General features: G+C 43.5%; 1 protein-coding gene across 1 annotated transcript in view; it reads left to right on the top strand.

Annotated features, from left to right (window-relative positions):
• The window catches only part of LOC144766932 (calcium-binding protein 1-like), a 370,144-nt gene that overhangs the window by 337,748 nt on the left and 9,910 nt on the right, over positions 1–22,486 (top strand). Inside the window, exons 3-5 of the mRNA XM_078650625.1 lie at positions 4,558–4,692; positions 7,388–7,497; positions 21,502–21,649. Of these exons, the coding sequence (XP_078506751.1) occupies positions 4,558–4,692; positions 7,388–7,497; positions 21,502–21,649 (393 nt within the window). The remainder of the gene's footprint in view (positions 1–4,557; positions 4,693–7,387; positions 7,498–21,501; positions 21,650–22,486) is intronic.

Below are 22,486 nucleotides of genomic sequence, written 5' to 3'. Positions count from 1 at the left end.
AGTAAGTAGGTTCAATCTAAAGAGCAATAATGGCTTAGTATAAAGGCATAGACTAGGGTCCCACCTAAATGCACGGAAGGCACTTTAGCAACATTACAAGAAACCCACCTAATCCATTTGGAACACAATCAATCAATGAAATATTGGGGCAGAGGCAACACCCCCCTTCTTCCGGCTCATCGGCCAGAGGGACATTGATTCGGAGGGCGTGTGATGCTCCGTTCTAAGAGAAGAGAGCCTTATCTGTCCGCGGGGTGATATGTAGGCGTGGAGGGCCCATTGCGTGGCGAATAGTAATTTGTTCAATGTAAACTCTTTCCTTATAGATAACGCTATTTTCATGGGTTCTTTATTTCAGTTTGGTACATGGACTATGGTATGGCTAGGAAACCTTAAGTGTATATTAGGACAGTATCAGAGTAGCTCTAGGGTAACCACTGGACCTGCTAGGATAGCTATTAGGGGTTAGGGAGCTTTTCCTATGTTTTCGATATTTTCCTCTAAAGAGTTGGACTCAACTTCCTTGTGGTGATACATTTGTGGATCTACTATCCTGCTTCCCTCTTTTCTCCCTCCTGGTGTCAGAGGGAGTTTTTTGCCTCACAGATTACCACCAACGCAATCTATATCATCAATCAAGATCTACACAGACTGCGAAAGATGTTTTTTTTCCCTTTGTGAGTTGTTCTTCCCTTCCTAGCCGTGAATTTCTAATCGATGCACCAGTCACATATCACATATACTATTCTGTGCAGGGTGGTGCCAAGGCTACTGAGAGGAGTCGGCCTATCCTTGAACAGTCTCAAAGGATACTCAACAGACCTTCATCCTGCCCAGTGCTTGACAAGTGCCTGAAGATCAGTCAGTGTGGTTTGAGGCTTTTCATGGTACTATGAGGGTGTAAATGAGGCACCACAGGCTGAGAGGGGGGGCTCCTGTACAAGGATCCAGACTAGCTCCCTGATAGCTGCGGTGCGGTAGGGAGCCCATGGCGTAAGACAGGGAGGCTCTCTTTCAATACTGATGCTGGTAATGGAACCCATGAAGAGGATAATGAAGGGCTCATATGTGTATTTATCTTCAGCTCTTAAAAGGGGTAATAATATGATACAAATTTATTGACGCTACTAACTAAATAAAAACTCAATCAAGAAATGGTCCAATTCCCAACATGTCTTGAGGGACGAATAATAATTCGCAAGATGACAGCGACTCCCAACTGCTGTATGCGTTGAATTTATTTTGATATCTGTGGACTATTTTAAAAAGATAGATTCAATATTGCAGGTATTATCATTGGATAATTCAACAGTGTGCTGTTGCTGTAGACGCTGAAGTTGAGGTGGGATAAAAGAGGCATGCAGCGCCTTGATTTCTGAAAATATCAGTGCGCTGTGCAGTTACCGTAGGAGGTCCCCTGGTTTGCAGGTAGGGATCATGATTTGGAGAGGACAGCGAAAGGGGTTTAATAATAACTCTTAATCGATGAAAGGCTATGACTCTATTGCAAAAATCGTATTTAGAACTTGACCCCAACATATCCAGTGAACCTGCAATACAACAGGGGGACTAGAAGAGATCAGTGCAGAATGAGTATGCCCCAACTGATGGTTGAGAAAACTATTTTAAATATTATATGTATTATCACCTAAACCGTGATGGCAATGGACAATGGAGGACATTCAATACAGATGAAACATAAGACTTCGATCCAGAGTGCACAAACAGGGCTTCGGGGATTGAAGGAGTTCAGGAGACGCGACATTGGGGAGAAAATAGGGGATGAAAGCTGGCATAGAAATGTAAAAATATGATGAGAAATGTATAATTTAAATTTAAATTTAAATATAAATTTAGGGTATGCTTAACCCCCCCTTAAATATGACATAAAATCAATCCAGAGAGCTCTATGACTTTATTTTCATACTTGTAATGTAGAGTACAAAAATGTCATGGTCAAGGATCTCGTGATCCAAAATTTTGAAAATGCAATCGGAAGTGTATTTATTGAATTGTAGTTGAAGATATTACAATTTAAATAAAAGTTAAAGCTTTTTTATAAAGTTATTGTGTTTACAAATATATATAGGGAACAAAAAACATTAATTTAATAACTTTAACAATATAAAAAACACAACACTTTAGAAACTATTTTCAATTAATTAAATTACATTTTAGCATTCTACTATATTTTAAGTTAAATTTATTGTAAACATATAATGGATGCTCAAATAAAAATATATAGTAATTATATGCTATTTTAAGAAATAAAACTTCACCACATAAACGTATAATCAATAACTACTGAAAAGTATACAACATTTTTTCAACCAATTTAAATCATATTTAAAAATAAAGAAAGAAATGAATATTAGTGAAATACTAAACGATATATAGGAAATAAATTAAAAAGAGAAATGGAAAAAAATATATAATATATTTTAAGTATATATAATGTAAAGTTAAGTTTTAAAATATTCGAAAATATACTAATATGTTGCAACCTACTGCAACCCAACATTATTAAAAAAACAAGCAGAAAACAGTTCAAATACACTGTTATAACAAAAATCCTACAAAATGTGGATACAAATATGTGCATTAGGGAGTTAACATTTACCATTCTAGCTTCAGTCTAACAAACATTGGGGAAAGTGCATACGTTGGGGCAGAGGAAGGGCAGATTAACTATTGTAGCTCTGGTGAAACAAAGATTTAACCCCATCGCCACGGGGCTAATTCCCCCGTGGCGCGGGGGAGGGGTGCCGTCCATGGCGCTGCGGTGCTGATGACGAGCTTGGCTCGTCATGCAGCACGGTGGCGCTGTGCTGATGACGAGCTGAGCTCGTCATGACCACACCCGCTCAATGGAACGCCCAGCACAGCTGGGGAATTATCCCAGCGTGGGCGTTCCGCCGAGGCCATGACGAGCTGAGCTAATCATCACCACAGCGCCACCGTGCTGCATGACGAGCTCAGCCCGTCATCAGAACGGAAAAGGTTAAAAAATACAACTGTTAAGGGCATATTTACCATTTAATCTCCAACTCATAAACATCGGGCACAATTCATACAGTGGAGTGTTAGATTTATTGTTCTTACTTTAGTCTAACAAACACTTGCAACCGTTCATGCATGGGGGAGTCAAATACAACACACACAATTCAAATTAAAAATCATTTAAAATATTTCATAAAAGTAAATATTTTTTTAAAAATTTCTAAGTTTACTTAAAGTAAAAAAAAATAATAAAAAAAATATATATATCAGAATTCCACAAAAATATTTTTTTAGTTTGATGAATAATAGCTAAAATAAATAGGTCACATCACTCACTCCATCAGTGCACACAAATGTAAAAGAAAAGTAATCGAATCTGTTATGATAAAAACTTTTAATTTTCATTTAAATAACATTTTTTAAAGGCTGCCCACGCTTTCCCCCAATGCACCACACATACCAAAAAAACAAACATCATTTGTAAGTAGGAAACAGGCAGCATTAACTAATATACACTTTAAGAACAATACCCGCCCAAACCAATACACACAACACTATCCATAACAAATGCATAAAAATAAGATGAACAGTAACAAATGTTTTCAATTTTTGACCTTGTGAGTGATAGATGGTTTGACTGAAGAGCTTCTTGCAGGCGACAGCCAGTGGAGCTGGCCTGTGGCTGCTTCATCTCGCGAGACTTCTGCTCATGCTGTGTAGTGTTTTCAGATCAGGGCACTGATTAGGAATAGGAGTTATCGATGTATGAACTTGGCCGCTGCCTGTCTCCAAAATTGAATGAACCAATATTGGAAAAATCTATTATTCTTTTATATGTCTCATCCTGACATATACAATTATTAAAGACAAGTACCGGTGATGCTGACAAGTGTTTCTGAAAAGTGATGCAGCGCTGACAGTGTGACATAAGTCTTGACCCTCCCCTCAGCGCCTTGGGACCCTCACGGGTAAGTAGCGCGCTTTACAAGTACTCTGATTGATTGATTGATTGACTGCCATGATTTCTCACTCCACTACGAAACAGGAACTGTGACGTCATCCCGCTGTCTTTAATCTACTTGTCACCTGTTAGGGGTCACTGTTCTGAGTGACGTGTTTGAATCATCTTTATGAACTGAGCAGAAAGTAAAGAACACAGTTTGATTTAGTTTTTGACAATGACAGAAAAAGATAACATATCTGGCTTCAAAAAGATATCACACGCAGGCTTCTTTTCTGTATAGCTTTGCTTCCATGCGGTACCACAGAAATATTGGGTGTTCCAATGCTTGTTCCATTCTGATGCCAAACATGCACACACCTGCACAAGCAGCCAGTCCTGTGTATTCTGCTGCCTGCTGGGACTTTAGCCTCCCTTCTTCCACCACAGATAGGAGCCCCTGCTTCCCTAGAGGTTCATCATAGAGTGGTTCTGGTGGCAGAAGAGGCGGGCTGCAGGTGGGAAGCGGGAGGCTTAGCATGGGACTACTCTATACCCCCTCCTGCCAGCCCGCATCCATCGGCCCTGACGCCCTCTCCTCTCTCGTCTCTTCCCAGAGCTCAAAGAAGCCTTCAAGGAGTTCGACAGGGACCGCGACGGCTACATCAGCTACAAGGACCTGGGAGAATGTATGCGGACCATGGGCTACATGCCCACGGAGATGGAGCTGATCGAGCTGTCGCAGAGGATACGTAAGTACCTCATGGCTACTAAGCGGCTGCTGTAGGCTGGCTAATGTGACGCGGCTGGGGGGAGGGGAATCACTTCCACTAGATTCATCCTGTGCCACAGAGGGTATCACAGAGAAGAAAGGCCTTCTAGAGTACCAATGCTTAATGGCTCGTGCTTGCCTCCTCTCCAACATGTCGCTGTACTGTCTGTTCCTCTGACCTCTTTCTAGTCTGCTCACTACTGTGAACATATTGAGCAAGAAGTATTAACACAGGTAAGAAGTTGGGTAACTGGGGAAGAAAGTCACACAAGGGTCTCACAGTCAACGAGACAAAACCGACAACCAAGGAGTGGGAAACCCATAGGAAGGAAGACATTTCAATATCACAATTGAGTCCTTTTGGCTGAAAGCTGGTATTTATTTTATCAAGAAGGAATCTTGTTGTATCAGTCATTGATTGTGGTCTCTGTCGGGTTTTTAAGATATTTTTCACAACCTGGAATCAAACTTGACTGATATTGTGACCATATTCCAGAAAATATTTCACTGATGATAATTTTGCTCTTTATTTCCAACATGTGGTTTTTCACACAATCATAGCGAGAGGAAATTGACACGCCTAGTGTCACATTTGAAAGCGTACTTAACTTCACACAGCTGGGGCAATAGATAGTTCCTCCTCCTAAGTTACCACCCTTCAGATTCTTTGCCACTGACTCAAGTTGCACAGATTTGTAAACATTTTTGTTGGGTACATGTACAGCTGATCATTTGTCTGCTGGTCGTATAAAAACCCTGAAGAAGGACTTACATGTAGTATGAGTCATAATGTTACATGACTAACACTATGGGCCATATGTACAAGGAAGTGGTGAAGCATGTCGTTTTGTTTATGGGAGGTTTGTTTATGTACAGGAAGGTTCCCCTTCCTGCACATAAACAATCCTAAAATGCCATTTTTTAACTTTCATGTGTGCTGCTTCATGCAGCACACTTGAAAGTGACAAAATGGCATTTTTTAAAAAGGTTCGTTTATGTACAGGAAGGGACACCTTATTGTACATAAACAAACCATGGCATTTAGCTTTTCCATATGTGTTTCACAAGGCAGCACACATGGAAAAGCAAAAAAGAAGAGAGAAAATGCCATTCTCCTCATTTCGCCACCTTAAGACCAATATTTTCCTGGTCTTAATTTTGACGCTGCCTCCTTTTTACGCCTTCCTTGTACATATGGTGCAGCATCAAATACAATGGGTGTTGCGGTGGTACACCCACCACAATACCCACTGCACGCCCCTTTCACCGTCAGCATAGCGTGAAAGGGTGCCTTATCTACAAGGCAGCGTTAAGCCACGTTAAGTGGCTTAACGCTGCCTTCTACAAAAGGGGCATCCCCTATCGCCACAGGAACGTCACAAAAAGTGACGTTCCCAGAGCGATAAAGGCTTGTACATATGCCCCTATGTATGAAAATTATTTTTAAAAAAATTTATGATGGTGAAAGTATGAATAAATAGTTTATTTGAACATTTGAAAAAAGTAATTGAGCAAGCGTTATTTGAATAAAAAATTTGTTGAAGTTTGGGTCACATATGAAAGCCTGATACAGTGTTCTTTTAAAGTTTTTTGTAGTGATTAAAAAGACATACACTGACAAAAATAGACAGCAGCTGGAATGGATTTTCCTCCTCGGACACCAGGATAGGATTGTCCATGTCTGTTTGCATTGTACTCCCACAATTGGCCCTTGGGATACAAAAGGCATTAATAAATATTCAATATACCAAATATGGTAGGACAAATTCCAAAAATTAGAGTGCGGAAAGGATATACTAAATAGACGCTTGTGCACTGAATGCTAGTCAGAAGCTGTTTAATAACACCCGACTACCATCCTGCACTAGTGACTGTGGGACTGACCTGTCGGGAGGCTGGTACCTGAACCCTACAAGGAGTAATAACCATCACAGCTGAGGCTGGGACCAGCCTCTACTAAGGTTACTGGATGAGCCTATGGAGGCTAGTACCTGAACCCTACAAAGAGTAATAACTAGCCCAGTTGAGGCTGAGACTAGCCTCTACTAATGTTTCTAGAGTATCATATGGAGCCTGGTACCTGAACCCTACAAAGAGTAATAACCATCACAGCTGAGGCTGGGACTAGCCTCTACTAAGGTTACTGGATGAGCCTATGGAGGCTAGTACCTGAACCCTACAAAGTGTAATACCTAGCCCAGTTGAGGCTGAGACTAGCCTCTACTAAGGTTGCTAGATGAGCCTATGAAGGCTGGTACCTGAACCCTACAAGGATCAAAAAGTACCCCAGTTGAGGCTAAGACTAGCCTCTATAAAGGTTACTACATGATCTTATGGAGGCTGGCATCTGAACCCTATAAAGAGTAATTACCAGCCCAGTTGAGGCTGGGGCTAACCTCTGCTAAGGCTGCAATACAGCCCTACTGAGACCGGTAAGCGATACCAGTGGTGGATGAAAGCTGACCCCTGGAAGGCTGGTGGTATCCCACTACCAAGATTGGTGACCAAGGTAATAGGAGACATGTGCTTGATGTCATGGGAAATGAGACCTATATAATTAAAATGTATCTGTTTTCTTCTTGTATATTTTTTACGTTTGAAAGGCACAACTATCACACCAACCTCAATGCAACTCAACACAAGATATTTGATTTTCTCATCCTTGTTCTCGACAGCGGGCGGGAAGGTGGATTTTGATGACTTTGTGGAACTCATGGGCCCCAAGATGCTGGCAGAGACGGCGGACATGATTGGTGTCAAGGAGCTGCGTGATGCCTTCCGAGAGGTAAGAGAGCTGCCAGGATAGGTGGAGACCAGGCATCGGGGTACGGGGACCTGCTGGCCAATGTCTCGCAAGGTATGCGGAGACCTTCAGAAGATCAGAGGGTTTGTCTTTTGTCTGCAGAGACTGGAGAAGAAAGAATTTTAGGAGACCAGTGGCCAGAAGAAAGAGTAAGAACCATTATTAAACAGAATCTGGTAGTGGGGGAGGTGAATTCTTACAATGCTGTTGTACATTGACAGTGGGGCAGCCAGTGAGGTGGGGCGGAGCAAGCAACACAGAGAGTGGGGCGTTGAATTTGAGGGGGGAAGCAAAAATGAGGAAGAGACAAATAAAGCACATGCATGCTCACGGAATGTTAGAAAAAAAAAGAATATAGTAGTTCCATGAGTGCTAACAGAGGAAGGACTCATCTTCCAGCCAGAAAACAATAAAAAAAGAAATAACTAAGATTCAGGCCAAAGAAAGAATAGAGAGGAAAGCTATTGAATGAGAAGTACGGAAATGGGATAGAAAATAAAAAGATCCAATCGAGAAAAAATCCCACTATATGTAGATGTTTTAAAAGGGAACTCATACCGAAGGACTAGGCTGTCTTCTCTGGGTGAAGCTTAAACGGTCTTGTGCAGTGCTTAATTTGAGCCGGGGCTTTCCACTGCTAAGCACCAGCACTTAATTGTCAACACCATACTCAGAAGAGTCCACCACATGGGGGCGCTGCTCATCTAATTTAGAGATGAGCAGAACAACGGTAGTTTAGGAATATAATATATATTAAAATTGCTAATTACCTGTCTCCCTAGCCATTACTTTAGTTTTGGGGACCTGGAATAATCTGAACTGTCACAATTACATGCAAGAGAGATGGTTAGTAGTTGCTTTGGCAGGGGTGACAGAGGCCATAGGTGGTGCAAGCTTCAGTGGCCTGTTGGTCAGAAACGTTGCACGTAATATTTTACAAATTAAGCACTGGTCTTGTGGTACCGTGGAGGTGACACTCGGTTGCGTTGGAGAACCCACAGAATGTTTGTAACAGGCTTTATTTTTTAAGTCACAACCTACTTTGAAACATGGCTCTACAACCCGCATCGCGTGTGCTCAGCTTTTACCTTGTTTAACATAGAGTGCTACACGCTTCCCAAGCCTTCAAGGGTTTGTAAATAATGCATCGTTCAAGTGTTAACACACACACCCACACTTGCCTCCAAGCCTTACGCAATTTCGAATCTATGAACCCACATCTGTACACAATACCTAAGTAACTCTGGGCCCGGTTCACAGAACTAACTGAAGACAAAATCCTAAACTCACTACTTTTGATATTCACAGAAGTTAGGATTTTGTCTTAAGTTTGTCTTAAGACAGACATAAGACAGACTTAAGTTAGGATTTTGCCTTAAGTCTGTCTTAAGTCTGTCTTAAGACAGACTTAAGACAAAATCCTAACTTCTGTGAATACCAAAAGTAGTAAGTTCATTCTGTGAATACCAAAAGTAGTAAGTTTAGGATTTTGTCTTAAGTTAGTTCTGTGAATCAGGCCCTCTATGCCTAATTTAATTATAGGCCCTTTACTACCCGCTTTCCTTTTTTTAATGATGCACAAGGCCTGTTTTAGGGCAGTGCAAGTGGTGCAGCTGCACCTGGTGCTGACCTCAGGGGGGCATGGTATTTTGAAAAAAGATTGTGTTTAAAGCACCCCCCTACAGAGTTCCTTGTGTGTCTGACAGTTTTCAGGCAACAAACAAATAACAGAATAACTCTGGTGAGTAATGTTTTGTCTGGAGAGAGATCGAGTTTTGTTTGGTGGCACACCTGACTCATCATAAATTAGACAGACCTGTATTTTACTGCTTTTGTCACAGAGATCCTTTTATTACTTGTAGTTCATAAGTGACTACAGGTGGTTCAAAACGCGGCAGCCGGGATATGCCGAGGCATTCCCGGACAAGAATCTGCGAAAATCTCATTGAAACTGCTGTACTGGCTGCCGATCCAAGCCAGGGTCAAAATTAAATCTAAATTTCTAGCCTACGAAGCCATGAATTGCAAGAGACCCACCCGACTGACAACACTCGTCACCCCATATGTCGCCGGAAGGTCTTGAGATCTTCCTCAGACCTGCTCATGAAGACAACAAGGATGAAAAGATCCAGATGGGGAGGAAGATCTGTTTTGCATCTGGTTCCCAGCTGTGACACTCCTTTCTCAAAGAGATGCAACTGTTAGGAGATTAACTCATTTTTAGGAAAAAATGAAAAATGTGTCTCTTCCCGTGATAACGCTTATCTCCCTCACATCACCACCGCCTCTCCTCAGTGCTGGGCAGCCCTTGGGCAGCTGTGGGCTCTATAAATCAATAAACATAAACATAACTTACAATCCCCATACAGCACCGTTGACCTATGAACTGACATTAAAGAGCTGCATGCTAACTGCATGGTACAGGTTACAACGGTGTGTTGTTCTCCAGTATTTCATTATCTCAATAATGCAAAGAAGAGATTTGTTTTAGTAAAAATACCCCTGTATTGGTAAAGCCAACTAAGCCAACCCAAAGTTTCTGCTTCCAGACAAAACACTCTTACAACATAGCACCTACTAGTATGGATGATGTGTGATTTCTGCTCTTGGGGGTGGCAGTGAGGGAATCCCTGGAGAAGAAGGGCTTTGGGGGTTGGGAGCAGCAAAAAAGATTGTGGTGGTGCACACCGGCTCTGAGGATGGAAGGGTTTATGGAGTGATGGGACCAGCAATATCACGGATATACACCACTGTGTAGTTATATTATAGTTAGATCAGAGTTCCCATAGGATGAGAGTTTTCTTCGCTAATAATTTTGGTGCCTTTTGTCAAATCTCCACAAAAGTTTCCAAACAAAAGTTCCACCACATCAGCTCCTTCCTTGAAAGTTTTTGGGTGATTTGTCAAGTGGCTGAGAAAGCGGGGTTTTCAAAACACAATTTCCCCATGCAGTTTCCTCCTGAAATGTTAGACATCGCGACAGCCAAAAAGATTCGATGGAATTATACCAAATTTGGAAGAAAGCTAGATCTTGAGGTAGAAAGCGGCTTTTTGTGGTATAGTGTATGTGTGTAGTTTTGGAGAACCTACAGTTCAAAATGTATAGGTATATTAACAGTTGGGCTGAAATTCAAAAATGAAAGCCTACTGATTGGCTGGGGTTCTTTTTTAGAGGGACGATGTGTTTAGCTGGCGGCAACATTAACAGAAAACTGCAACTTGCACAGTGCAGTCGGTCGTTTTCTGCCGCTCGAGTAGATTTCTACTGGAGTTGCAGCTTTCCCAACGTGGACTGGTAGTTTCTTATCGCGAATGGTCGCGAGCATACGCGATCACTTGCAATGAGAAACCTGACCTCCCCGCGTTGAGAATCTTGCCGGGTGGTTTATTTTCTAATCTCGCGATCGGAAACTTGATGTTGCTGATTGCGAACGAGGAAAAAGTTTCGCCGGGATGTCATTTTGCTTGCTCGCCATCGCCAACTTGCCATTGAGGACTGCGAGCAAGCAAAAAAAGACAGCTGCACTACACGACGCTACGCGTGTTTGCACTGTGCAACGTGCAATTCGCGTAGTGCAAGTAGCGCAAACTTCGCAAACTACCCGAGCATAGCATAGTGGTGCACTCAGGGTGACAGGACAGGGATACCCTGACCCCCAGCCACCTGGTGACAAAATGTAAAAATAAATAGCGTCACACCATCCTCAAGATCGTGCAAAAAATGAAAAAAGAAAATGTGCTACACTATGTGTGCCAGGTCCAAGAGGTTCATCTAAAATTGTAAATATTTATGGGGAGAGGGCAAACACAAGGAGCCACCTTTCAACCACGCATACAGGCGCAGCTGGCACAGGTAACAGCGACAGAGTGGTGGGGCCTGGTAGGGGCGGGGGGGAGTGTACAGATGATGGGATAGGGAAAGTAAAATAAAAAAAATTAAAACCACTTAACATGCGCTTGTAGCATCACCGGCTCAGTGATGCAGCAAGAGCAAGGTAAGTGTTTTTGTTATTTTTTTATTTTAGTTTCCCCATCCCGTTGTCTGACCACTTTCCTGCATCTGCTCCGCCTCACAGCTGTTACCTGTGCCGGCAGTGCCTGCCAGGGTATCCCATCCCCCAGGGCCTGATGCATTCTCCAGGGCAGAATGAATTTCGTGCAATGCCAGGACATCGCTTGTTCCCCGTGTGTGGGGTCGCAGGGGATTTTGAGCTCGCCTCTGGCATACAGAAAGGCAGTAAGTTCTGTGTGTCCTGGTGGGACGGGGAACCTACAGATAAAATTAACCGCATGCGTGCGGCCGCGAATTTTGACTGTGCGTCTTTTTTTTAAAAAGCCGCGTTACATGACGAGCTCAGCTCGTCATGAGCACGGAAGGGGTTAAAGAATGCATCTTTTTCTGGGCACACCTGCACAGCCCCGTGATAACTTTGCTGGGAGCCCCCTCTGCACTCCTGTTGCCCGGCGGAGGTCGGACGCTGTTCTTTTGGTGCATAAAGCGCTGCCTCTCCCCCCGCGGAATGGAACGCGCACGGGACGACGCACGGACGAAGCCCGGACCAAGGGCAGGCCCGTCCAAGCCCGTCAGAGACTGGAGGACGCTGGTCTGGGCCACTGTATCGACTTTCTAATATTTTTGTTCTACATTATTTCCTAATTTTCTTTTCTTTAATGGACCTCCAGAGACTTGACAATTGCTGCATAACCTCCAGTTAACAATTATTGAAGGGGAACGGAATGAATAAGCGAAAATCTTTAACAGGGCAGGGGGTGGTGGGGACCCTGGACGCCTTCTTTTTTAGGGCAGAATCAGCCCTGATGCATGAAATCGCTCTAACCGAGCACAGACTATCACTTGAGCTGTTACCTGGGGTACCACAAACGCAAAACCAAATCTCAGAGTTAGCAAACCCGTCCGTAGTAGAAATACCTAACCCTGTCACACCTAAAGGGACCCCCCTGCCAACACCGCCCATAGAGAGAGAAGTACAGTTGACCCCCCTGTCTGTATCATCAGACTCACAGGGCGCATCACATCCAAAAATAGACAATAAACCGAATGTTCAGACGAGGGGCCAGAAAATGAAGACCAACCAGTGCAAAGGTCCAGCCCCACCACCCAAAAAAAGGAGAGGACAGGGGGTGCCCACACATAGAACATTACTTCCCCGGCATAAAACAACAGGGTTGGTCATTGAAAATGGAAAGAAAGCCATATTGCAGGAGAACCCTAAGCCGATACTCCTGTGAATGCGGGATTAACTAACACTAACCAAATAGAATTCCGGGAAGGTTAGAGGGGGCTATATTAGACCTAATTAGACCTGTACTAACTAAGTTGTCCAGTATTGAAGAAAGGCTATCGGGGCTGGAAGGGGCAGTACAAAGATCGCTCATGCCCCTGCAAACTTTAGCCCAGAATAGGGGTTGGGGTGGGAGTGACAAGTATTAGAGGAGAGCATTCGGATAATAACTCCCAGGGCTCTTTAACTAACACGCAAATGCCAGACACCGAGTACACCTCTAACAAAAAAGTTCATCAACACGGGGCGTAGAGACCTCGGCTCCTGGTACCCGGCGACCCGTCAGTTATACCAGGCACCCCTAGTTAATGACAGCTGTGAAACAGAGGGGAAACGTATCCTGCCGGGGATGTATGACATTACAACGCATGCTTTTACAACGCCTACCTTTACAACGCGGTTTTTACCAAGCATACCATTACAACGCATAGCGCTTTGGGGTGCTGGATAGTGAATAGTTTAATTTACTATTCCAACTCCCGTCCCCGTGGATAGTAGGGAAGGTTATTGGATAGTAAATTAACCTATTCCCTATCCTAGAGCGCCCCCCAGAGCAATGCGTTGTAATAGTATGCGTTGTAAAAGTTGCGTTGTAATGGTAGGTTGTTGTAAAAGTTTTGTTGTAAAGGTTACATACCATCCTGCCGGGGATGTATGACATTACAACGCATGCTTTTACACCGCATGCCTTTACAACGCGGTTTTTACATCGCAAACCTTTACAACGCATAGCGCTTTGGGGTGCTGGATAGTGAAAAGTTTAATTTACTATTCCAACTCCTGTCCCCGTGGACACTAGGGAAGGTGTTGGATAGTAAATTAAACGTATTCACTATCCTAGAGCGCCCCCCAGCGCAATGCGTTGTAATGGTTTGCGTTGTAGAAGTTGCGTCGTAAAGGCACTGCGTGGTAAAAGTTGCGTTGTAAAGGATGTTTCCCTCCTGCCGGTGCCGCCGCACAGGCCAAACAGGTAACTTTAGATAGGGAGTCAGCTGGGTTGATTGGCGGAAGACCGAGTGGCAGTAATGTACCAGAACCGAGGTTTATACATCTTCCACCAGAGGCCACTCCCCATACTATTGTTTTAATCAATGTACCCTCACTTTCAAATGGAGAACCTGAACATTGGTCCTCCTTGAAAAACAAGGCGCTCCACGCATTGTCGATTAAGACAAGTTACACCAATGATCTATTTACTAAATTTAAGATGTTCCGCAGGATCCCCTGGATTGGTTGCTCCTCGAAAACAGTAGCAGGGGATTGTGTAGTGATCACATTTAGGTCCCTGGGTTTGGTTAGAAGTATTCTGGAAGAGGTCAGTTATTATCCGGTCAGTAAGAGGGGCCTAAGCGTGGTTTCTTTAGGCTTTTTTTTATCAACCTACCTTGGTTTTACATCAGGTACCTGCATTCAGTAACACATGTAACCTTGGACCACGTATCTCTGCTATTCCAACTTTTAACCTTTATGACCCTCTCTACAGTTTAGACGGGGTTGATTGACTGGAACTACCCTTCGATACCCTAAGTAGTAGCGGACCACAAAGAGTTACAAGTACCCTGCACCCTACTTTACAAACAGGCTCTATTCTAAGTGAGGATCCGATCGGGGTTCCAATCCCGGAGAGCATAGAGAAACATATAAGCAGGAAGATTATCCATGGAGTCCCAGCAGTCTCCCTGGAGCAACACAAGCCTATCCCAGGGCCACCTATGACACCCATTTTAGACCCCCACGCGGCCGTGCGATTGACCCCTACCAAACCCCAAGGCTTAACGGACCCTACAATACCCTCCTTGGTATCCTGGAACATTTCAGGCCTAAGAACTAAGGGGCATCTTACTTGGTTAGAGACAAAAATTTACCGCTGAGCTGCGGCGATTTTTATCGCAGATAAACCTTGGTATTACCAAGGTTTATCACAAATGCGATAAAAATCGTCCGCAATGCATGAATATCTCTGAAAAGTCAGCGATATTCATGCATTATCGAGCTAATGCTCTTAGCCATGTTATCCACCTCCCATTGGATAACATGGCCAAGAACTGCTCAGGGGCAGGTGTTAGCTTTTGGAGATATTCGTGCTTAGCGCGAATATCTCCAAAAGTTGGTAATAGGAGATAGCGATGTTAGCGACTGTTTCCAGTCGCTAACATCTTGGCACGCCCACTTTGCATGTCATTAGTGATAAATATCACTGACATGCAAAGCGGGGCACAAGATGGTCGCTATCTCCTACTAGCTGTCGCTAACTGGTGTTAGCGACAGCTAGGTAATAGGGAGATAATTTTATCTCCGCTTTCTTGGCTTTTAAAGCCAAAAAAGCGGAGATAAACCCCCTTGATAATATGCCCCCAAGTTACAAAATCCAGTTTAGGAAGCCTTTATTGAGAACATGGACATTCTTGGCTTGCAGGAGACATGGGCAATAGAACCTATCCATATAAATGGCTGTAAGACATACCACACCCAAGCAGTTAAGGGTTTGGGAGGGAGACCCAAAGGCAGTATATCCACTTATATTTGAAACCGGCTTCCTTAAATCAACACTGTGTTTCACAAAGGGGGCACCTTCTACCACTTAGTAGAACTAAACTTTAGCACTAAGTATTGTATTCTCCTGATTAATGTATATAACAATGCCACCCAAAATGAGCTACACTTAGTGGTTAGGAGCGTAATGGAGGTGGTCACGAAAATATGCAACGGGAAAGTTAAAGATACATCAATTTTGTTATTGGGTGACTTTAACTGTGGTATATGTAGCCACATGGATGTGCGACTATACGGCCTGTCTGATGAAGCAGACGATAGTAACCATTTTAATCACTCAACGATGGGAGATTTATTCAATGAGCTTATTTTTAAATTGGATCTTGCATTAGCTAATGAATTAATAACTAATAAACTAATAAACCATCTTGTATGCCCCCCACCTTTAATGGAAGAGGACACGCTACGACCATTGATTTTATCTGGACCACACGCTCTCACTCGCATTTGGTTTCATCATTTAAAGTGGGTCAAATAGCCCTAAGTGACCATTTCCCCCTCCTCCTAAAACTTAAACTACCTCTCTACAGTTTTAATAGGATAGTGAAATCTAATCGAATGGCCGGGGATGTTATACTGAGCAAAACCAATGGCTACTCACTAAAGTGGGAGAAAGTGGAAGCAGATTTACTGATTGAAAAAGTTATAGGTAAATGTAGGCCCATGATGGACACCTACCTGAGCGAGGCCGCCCCGAATGAGGCCATCGTGAACTCCTTTATAGATATCATGAGGGAGATCAAAAATCTGCTGAGAGTTCAATTTAGTAATAAGGTGAAATCCTCCGGTTGGTGTGACGCAAAATGCACTAGGACATATGCCAACCTGAAAAGGGTGTTGCATACACGACCCAGATTGCCAATCAAAATAAGACAGACAAGAATAGATTATAAGCGGGCAATAAAAGACAGGAGACGAACCTTGCGAAACGAAGCTTGGGATTCACTACACAGCGCCGCAGAGCAGAAAGATAATATAGCGTTCTGGAAGGTACTGAGGACACCTTTCCTTTCTCCTTGCAACGGCCACTCTGTGGAAACAGCAATAACAGAAGAAACTTGGATTACCCATTTCTCAAAGTTGTACAATGAGCAGGGGAACTATGCAGGGTATTCCATAGCTGATAATACCAACATTGCTGAACAAACTGATTTAGAAATTACCTTGGAGGAAGTGACAAGGGCCTTAGCAAGAAGTTCGTCCGGCAAAGCGCCAGGACCCGATGGGTCCCGGTCGACATGTTTAAACATAATGTTCCCTTGTGGGGGCCTATATTAACCCAGGCTATTAACTCTAGTATAAAATCCACCCTCCCCTAGACCTGGGCACAATCCATAATAATTTCAATCTACAAAACGGGAGATCGTGAAGATACAGGGTGCTATAGACCCAACTCCCTTCTGGATTCCAGAGTTAAAGTGGTAGGGAGGGTCATCCTGGACCGCCTTTCTGATTGGGCGGACGATAGCCAGATATTATCCGACCTCCAATATGGATTTCGCGATGGTCTTGGAAACGTTGACCAGTCCCTCAACCTCTCTTTACTGATAGGCAAGTATACAAGAGCTAAAAAAGGTATTCTATACTTGGCCTTTGTTGACCTCACCGCAGCGTTTGACTCAGTTAGACACCATAGGCTGTGGGAGGTTCTTGAAAGGATAGGGGTTGAACATAAAAATATTATATTTTTAAAGCGGCTGTACAGCGGAGCTTCTGCAAGCATTCGGTTTGGTCAGAAGGGTGAATGCACCCAAGCCTTCCCGGTCAGCAGAGGGGTCAGACAAGGATGTGTCTTGGCCCCTTTTCTTTTTAATCTTTAAATCAATGGCCTTGAAGAAGCACTCCTACTCCAGGGCAAAGATTACCCCCAGGTAGAGGCCGTCTTATTCCCGCATTATTGTATGTGGGTGATGCCGTTTTGATGGCACAAACTCAAAACGGCCTTCAACGTGCCCTGGATGGCTTCAGTATGTTTATGGCGGATCTCGGTCCCAAAACTAACATAGCTAAGACCTATGTTATGAGATGCAGGCAAGGGACCCAGACGACCCGAAAAATGTATATTGATGGCGAGAAGTTATTATCGATAAAAAAAGTTCTCCTACCTAGGCATACTTTTTAATCAGCACGATTCATGGGCAGCAGCTGTATCTGCCAAAAAATTGGCATTCTCTAGATCCACAACCGCTTTGTTATCGTTTGCTAAAAAATTGGTAAGGGAACCTCCCCCGGAATTGCTACATATATATAAAGCAAAGTGCGTGCCCATGGGAATCTATGGGTTGGAGTGTGGGGTTTAGCAGTTTCTACCACCATACAAACAGTTGAAAATATCTTTTTAAGGTACATTCTCTCTGTCCCACCTAGTACCTCTTCCTTTATTTGCCATGATGAGCTAGAGCAACATCACATTGCGGATCTTGTAAAAATCGAGCCTATATTGCTATGGCATAGTGTCTCGTGCAAGGACCAGACAAAGTTAAATAGGGCAATTTTAAAATATATTCTGAAATCAGAGAGGGCACTTACAATACCTTGGTTCAAATTTGTTCGCGATTTTATGAACGATCTGGGCCACCCAGAATATTTCCTAAACCCTATATCTCTGGGTGAGATCCCAAGAAAGACCTTAAAGAAAGATGGTCTCCAGCTTCTGGAAGCAAACAGATTGGTGGGGGAAATCTCAGAAAAAACCACAGTGAGACATCACCTGTTAATACGAACCACTATGGGGATGGAGCCATTTGTAACAGGCACTTTTGATGGATTTCTTTTAACTAGGTTCATACTGGGAATCATACACAGACTCCTGTCCTTCCCTAAACTAAATGATTGGTCACGTGAATTAATACCGTGCCCCTGCGATAATAAGTCTGACCAGTCGACCATGCATGTAGTCTTGTTTTGTAAATTTCACCTGGAACAGAGGAAAGTTTTGATTATTCCATTTTTTTAAAACCTAGGGCTCAAACAACGCTGCCAAGCCATGTTCGTGCTTCAGCTATTAGACAACGAACATATAGCATGGAGACTAGCACCATTTTTACAAGCTGTGTTTTATACCAGGAAATGAAATATTCTAGAATTCCAATGGCTGCAATTGGTTTCCTCTTTTTTAACAGTAAATGAAGTGTGTTTCTTTTTAATCTTTTGTACTGAATTTGTAATGAATTTTGCATATAACTGTGCTGTGCTTTTATGTCCGTTTTAAATAGCAGCCGAATAAAGCTTTCCTTGCACTTGAGTCAATCTTGCAGTGAGGCCGCCATGCGATGAGTAAATCTTGCAGTAAGTCCACCTTGCAAAGAGTCAATCTTGCAGTAAGTCAGTCTTACAATGAATCAATCTTGCAGTGAGTCAGTCTTGCAATGAGTCAGTCTTGCAATGAATCAATCTTACAGTGAGGCCGCATTGCAATAAGTCAATCTTTCAGTGAGTCAGTCTTGCAATGAGGCAATCTTGCACTAAATCCACCTTGTAAGGAGTCAATCTTGCAGTGAGGCCACCTTGCAATGAGTCAATCTTTCAATGAGTCTGTCTTGCAATGAGTCAATTTTGCAGTGAGTCCACTTTACAATGAGTCAATCTTGCAGTGAGTCCATCTTGCAATGAGTTAATCTTGCAGTGAGTCCACCTTGCAAAGAGTCAATCTTGCAGTGAGTCCACCTTGCAAAGAGTCAATCTTGCAGTGAGTCCACCTTGAAATGAGTCAATCTTGCAGTGAGTCCACCTTGAAATGAGTCAATCTTGCAGTGAGTCCACCTTGAAATGAGTCCATCTTGCAGTGAGTCCACCTTGTAACGAGTGCATCTTGCAGTCAGTTGGTCTATTAAAGAGTCTATCTTGCAGCGTGTCAAATTTGGCAGGGAATCCATTTTGTAGTGAGTCTATCTTGCAATGATTTCAATACACAGTGAGTGAAGGAGGCAGTCATTTTGTTTAGTATTTCTGATAGGATGCTGCATGTTCAACAGCCCTTGGTTGCTCTGTGATGTCCATGTCTGCAGTAGGAGGCTCTCGCCTGGAGTCAGTCTGGCAGTGAGTCGCATCTTGATGTGCATCCATGTTTAGTGAGCTTTGCAGTGAGTCAGATATATGGTGAGTCGGTCATGCAGCACATTTGTGCAGGAGGTTGTATATAATGCCGTAGATCCAACAGCTCCTTGTTTCTCTGAGATCAGCGTTTCTGGCAGTGGGTTAGGCTGGCAGCGAGCCAGAGCTGGCAGTGAATCCACCACGATGTGGATTCATCTTGCACTGGGTCAGATATGGAGAGAGTCGACCGGGCACTGAATTTGTTGAGATCCAATAGGATCCTGCAGATCCATCAGCCCTTTGTTGCTTTGTGATGATCTACTTGTTATTTGGCTGGCAGTGAGTCAGTCCAGCAGTGAGTCGGTTATTGCTCTGAATTCACGACTCAGGCTTGCAATCAGTCGGACATGTAGCGAATAAATCAGACAGTGAATTTGTTTAAGCGATCGGATAAGATGCTGTAGGTTCAACACCCCCTTGTTGCCCCCTGATCTCCTTGTCTGTCAGTGGATTACACTGGCAGTTAGTTTTGACAGTAGTAAATAGGATCTGCCAGTGAATACATCTTCCTTTGAACCTGCCCTGCAATTAGTGGACTGAGAATTTGTTCAGGATGTTGATAGGACGTTGCAGGTTGAAGAGCGCTCTGTTGAGATCTTGTCGCGTAGGGCACTGGGGTGCCAGTGAGACACATCTGGCAGTAGATCCATCGTTCAGTGACTGTTTCTTGCAGTGTGCTGGATATAAAGTGAATCAATGAGGCAGGGAATCTGTTTTGAAGATCGGATAGGATGCTGCAGGTTCACCAGAACCCTGTTTTTCTATGATCCCCTTGTCTGGCAGTAGATTAGTCTGCAGTGAGGCAGATCCAGCAGTACGTTCATCTTGCAGTGAGTGTATTTTACTTTGATTTAGAAATATAGTGAGTCAATTAGACAGTCAATTTGTTTAGAAGGTCAGTAGGATGTTGCAGGGTCAACAGACCTTTTTTCTCTGTGCTATCCTTGTCCCTCTATAACGTGGCTAGTGCAGGCCCAGAAAAGAACACTGCCATTTTTACTTATGTTGCCTTCTCTTTGACACAATGATTTTTGACACTGCTTGTGTGACAGTGCAGGATTAGCTTGTCTGAAACAACATTGCTTAGAAAACCACTTCATAAATACACTATCATTTCACTTTGACCATTTCGTAAAAGGCCTCGACACTTATTGTGCAATTGTTGGTGTTTTTATTTTGTCCGTGAGGCAACATTGCTATCAAAGAGACAATAAACAATGTCAGCTCAGCTGGAGCATCAACACAGAAGCATTCATACTGTTGTTATTAATACGTATGTATTTCCGTGGTCAAATAGGAGGAGCACCCTGCTTCATTGCGAGGTCATCGCTGTGTTGGCATCTCAGCTTAGCTGGTTCTTGTTTATCCCTCTGCAAGGAGGGATATCCAGCCTGTGACCAAGACGGGGACATGCTCGCACTTACCTTCAAGTAAAGGTGGTTTAGATCATCCAGTAAGGCATTCTTGGCAGACCACTCACCCTAGGTTAGGGAGCGCATCGTAGGAGTACACTCTACCCGTTACTTATATTCCAGCATATATACACTGTTTTAGCACAATGGTGGAATTGTTCATTCTCTTTACTTTCCTTATATTGCTAATCACTTTTATCTGCTTCTGTTTATTGATTATTGCAGTGCATGTATTTTATACAAAAACTACAATGGTTAAAAAAATATTGAAAACACCCCTTTGTGTATTTCAAGTGTATCTCTCTGAGAGAGCACGAGTGACTGACAGAAAAGATTCTAGATCTGTTACAAGGATTCCTGAGGGAGTCACGGTTGTCATGGTATGAGGTTGCCCAAACCAACTGTTACCTATCTAGGTTTAGGGGTGCCAACAGGGGGTTTAGGGGTACTTATGGTGGTACTGTGGGCTTGCTGGTCTAGATGCCAACATGTCCTGAGTGGGTGCATAGAATCAGTCTGGCACCCATCCCAACCGTTATGTTATCCAACAAACAAACACTTATAACTGAAAAGTGGAAACAGTATCACACCTTCTCTGATTTTTCTTTTTATCACCCCAATAGTTTGATTCCAATGGCGACGGCCGCATCAGCACCGCCGAGCTGAGGGAGGCGATGAAGAAACTCCTGGGCCAGCAGCTGCACTACCGCGAAGTGGACGAGATCCTCAAAGATGTGGACCTGAATGGGGACGGGCTGGTGGACTTTGAAGGTGAGCAAGGGCTGAAGTTCTGCTGTCACTCGTCTTTGCACTCAACCCTATCCCACCCCGTCCCCTTGAGCTCTGCCGTCACTCATGTGCGCCCCTCATTTTCCTATCCTTACTTCCACTATCTCCATTCCTATCCTCATTCCCACAATAATGAGGAGACACTTGACTCCTTTATAATAATGAAAACAAAATGTGCCTCTTATATAACAGGCACTCAGACTCAAGTTACCTCCTGAGGTAACAGTATGTAAAACAAAAACTGTGAGTTTTACTTTGAGGGTGAAGGGCCCAAGAAGGGAGATAACAGGTCTTCCTTTGGCTGTCAGGGTGGGATGGAAATCCTACTGGGTTGAGGGTCAACAAGGTGGCCCAGGCAGTAAGTATCAGTGCTTAATTTGAGCCAGTGCTTTCTGGTGCTTGGCACTGTCACTTAATTATCAACACTTTGTGCTTATGACAGCTGCCACATGGTGGCACTGTTTGGGCTATTTAGAGATAAGCAGAACAACAGTTGTTTATTCATTCACTATTCATTAAAACAACTAATACCTTCTCCCAAGCCATTCTCACAGCTGTGAGGACCTCGAACAGTCTGAATTGTCGCTCTTGTCGCGGTGTGATGGTTTGTACTTCTGTTAGTGCTGTCACTGGCAGTGCTGGCAGGGGAAATGGGTGGTGCCAGCTGTGATCACTTCCAGAGGAGTTCCCTGGCACTTTTTTTCTTTTTTAGAAATCATGCACTGGGTGAGTGTGAAAGCTAGGTGAGAGTATATGATGGTGCCTCCATGTCCTACAGGCACTGAGGCAGTCCTTGGTGGCTGGGGAGTATCCATGGTG

This window comes from Lissotriton helveticus, chromosome 1_1 (genome assembly GCF_964261635.1).
Source record: "Lissotriton helveticus chromosome 1_1, aLisHel1.1, whole genome shotgun sequence".
NCBI classification, from domain to species: domain Eukaryota; kingdom Metazoa; phylum Chordata; class Amphibia; order Caudata; family Salamandridae; genus Lissotriton; species Lissotriton helveticus.
Note: the sequence above shows the minus strand (reverse complement) of the source record. Positions and strands in the feature narration are given on the sequence as shown.